The sequence below is a fragment of the Anneissia japonica genome, unplaced genomic scaffold, assembly GCF_011630105.1.
Source record: "Anneissia japonica isolate Jap-2015-1 unplaced genomic scaffold, ASM1163010v1 scaffold2652_len1590060_cov184, whole genome shotgun sequence".
Lineage (NCBI taxonomy): Eukaryota > Metazoa > Echinodermata > Crinoidea > Comatulida > Comatulidae > Anneissia > Anneissia japonica.
Window position 1 is genome coordinate 399,052 of NW_022699919.1, and position 1,204 is coordinate 400,255.

Below are 1,204 nucleotides of genomic sequence, written 5' to 3' on the forward strand. Positions count from 1 at the left end.
CTTAAGAAATGAACATTTGAACTCAACTCAGATTTAAACCCAGATTAACAATAACTGCTGACCAATGTACACTTTTCCCATAAAAAGCATACAAATACTAGAAGCCAAATAAAAGGATGCTGCTTAATGTTCCTTTTATTACTACTGCTCCTGATGCTACTTTTATTGCTTGTGATGCTATTATTGTTGCTGCTGGTGGTGCTGCTTTGACTGAGTGGTACTGCTTACCTTCTGGTGCTGCCATTACTGCTGTTGATGTTACTGGACTGCTGCTGCTGTTACTGTTGACGCTATTACTGTAGCTGCTGCCAGTGCTGCTTTTACTGAGTAATGCTACTACAGTATTACTTTATGGTGCTGCCATTACTGCTGCTGCTTTTACTGACTGGTGCTGCTATTACCTTCTGGGGCTGTTATTAGTGGTGTTGGTATACCTTCTGGTGCTGTCATTACTGCCGCTGCTGGTGCTGATATTAACAGTGCTGCTATGCCATCTGTTGCTGTCATTACTGTTGCTGCTGCTGTTACTGCTGCTTGTGCTGCTATTACTGGTGCTGCTTTTACATTCTGGTGATGTCATTACTGCTGCTGCTGTTACTGTTGCTTGTGCTGCTATTACTGGTGCTGCTATTACCTTCTGGTGCTGCCATTAATGCTGCTGTCATTACTACGGCTGCTGCTGTTACTGTTGCTGGTGCTTCTATTACTGGTGCCGCTTTTACATTCTAATGATGTTATTACACTGCTGCTGCTGTTACTGCTGCCTGTGCTGCTATTACTTGTGCTGCTATTACCTTCTGGTGCTGCCATTACTGCTGCTGTCATTACTGCGGCTGTTGCTGTTACTGCTGCGGGTGCTTCTATTACTGGTGCCGCTTTTGCATTCTAATGATGTTATTACACTGCTGCTTGTGCTGCTATTACTGGCGCTGCTATTACCTTCTGGTGCTGTCATTACTGCTGCTGCTTTTACTGACTGGTGCTGCTATTACCTTCTGGTGCTGCCATTAATGCTGCTGTCATTACTACGGCTGCTGCTGTTACTGTTGCTGGTGCTTCTATTACTGGTGCCGCTTTTACATTCTAATGATGTTATTACACTGCTGCTGCTGTTACTGCTGCCTGTGCTGCTATTACTTGTGCTGCTATTACCTTCTGGTGCTGCCATTACTGCTGCTGTCATTACTGCGGCTGTTGCTGTTAC

General features: G+C 44.8%; 1 protein-coding gene across 1 annotated transcript in view; it reads left to right on the forward strand.

Moving 5' to 3' along the window:
* The window catches only part of LOC117103167 (acetylcholinesterase-like), a 12,979-nt gene that overhangs the window by 2,399 nt on the left and 9,376 nt on the right, over positions 1-1,204 (forward strand). Inside the window, exon 3 of the mRNA XM_033243672.1 lies at positions 421-570. Within this exon, the coding sequence (XP_033099563.1) occupies positions 421-570 (150 nt within the window). The remainder of the gene's footprint in view (positions 1-420; positions 571-1,204) is intronic.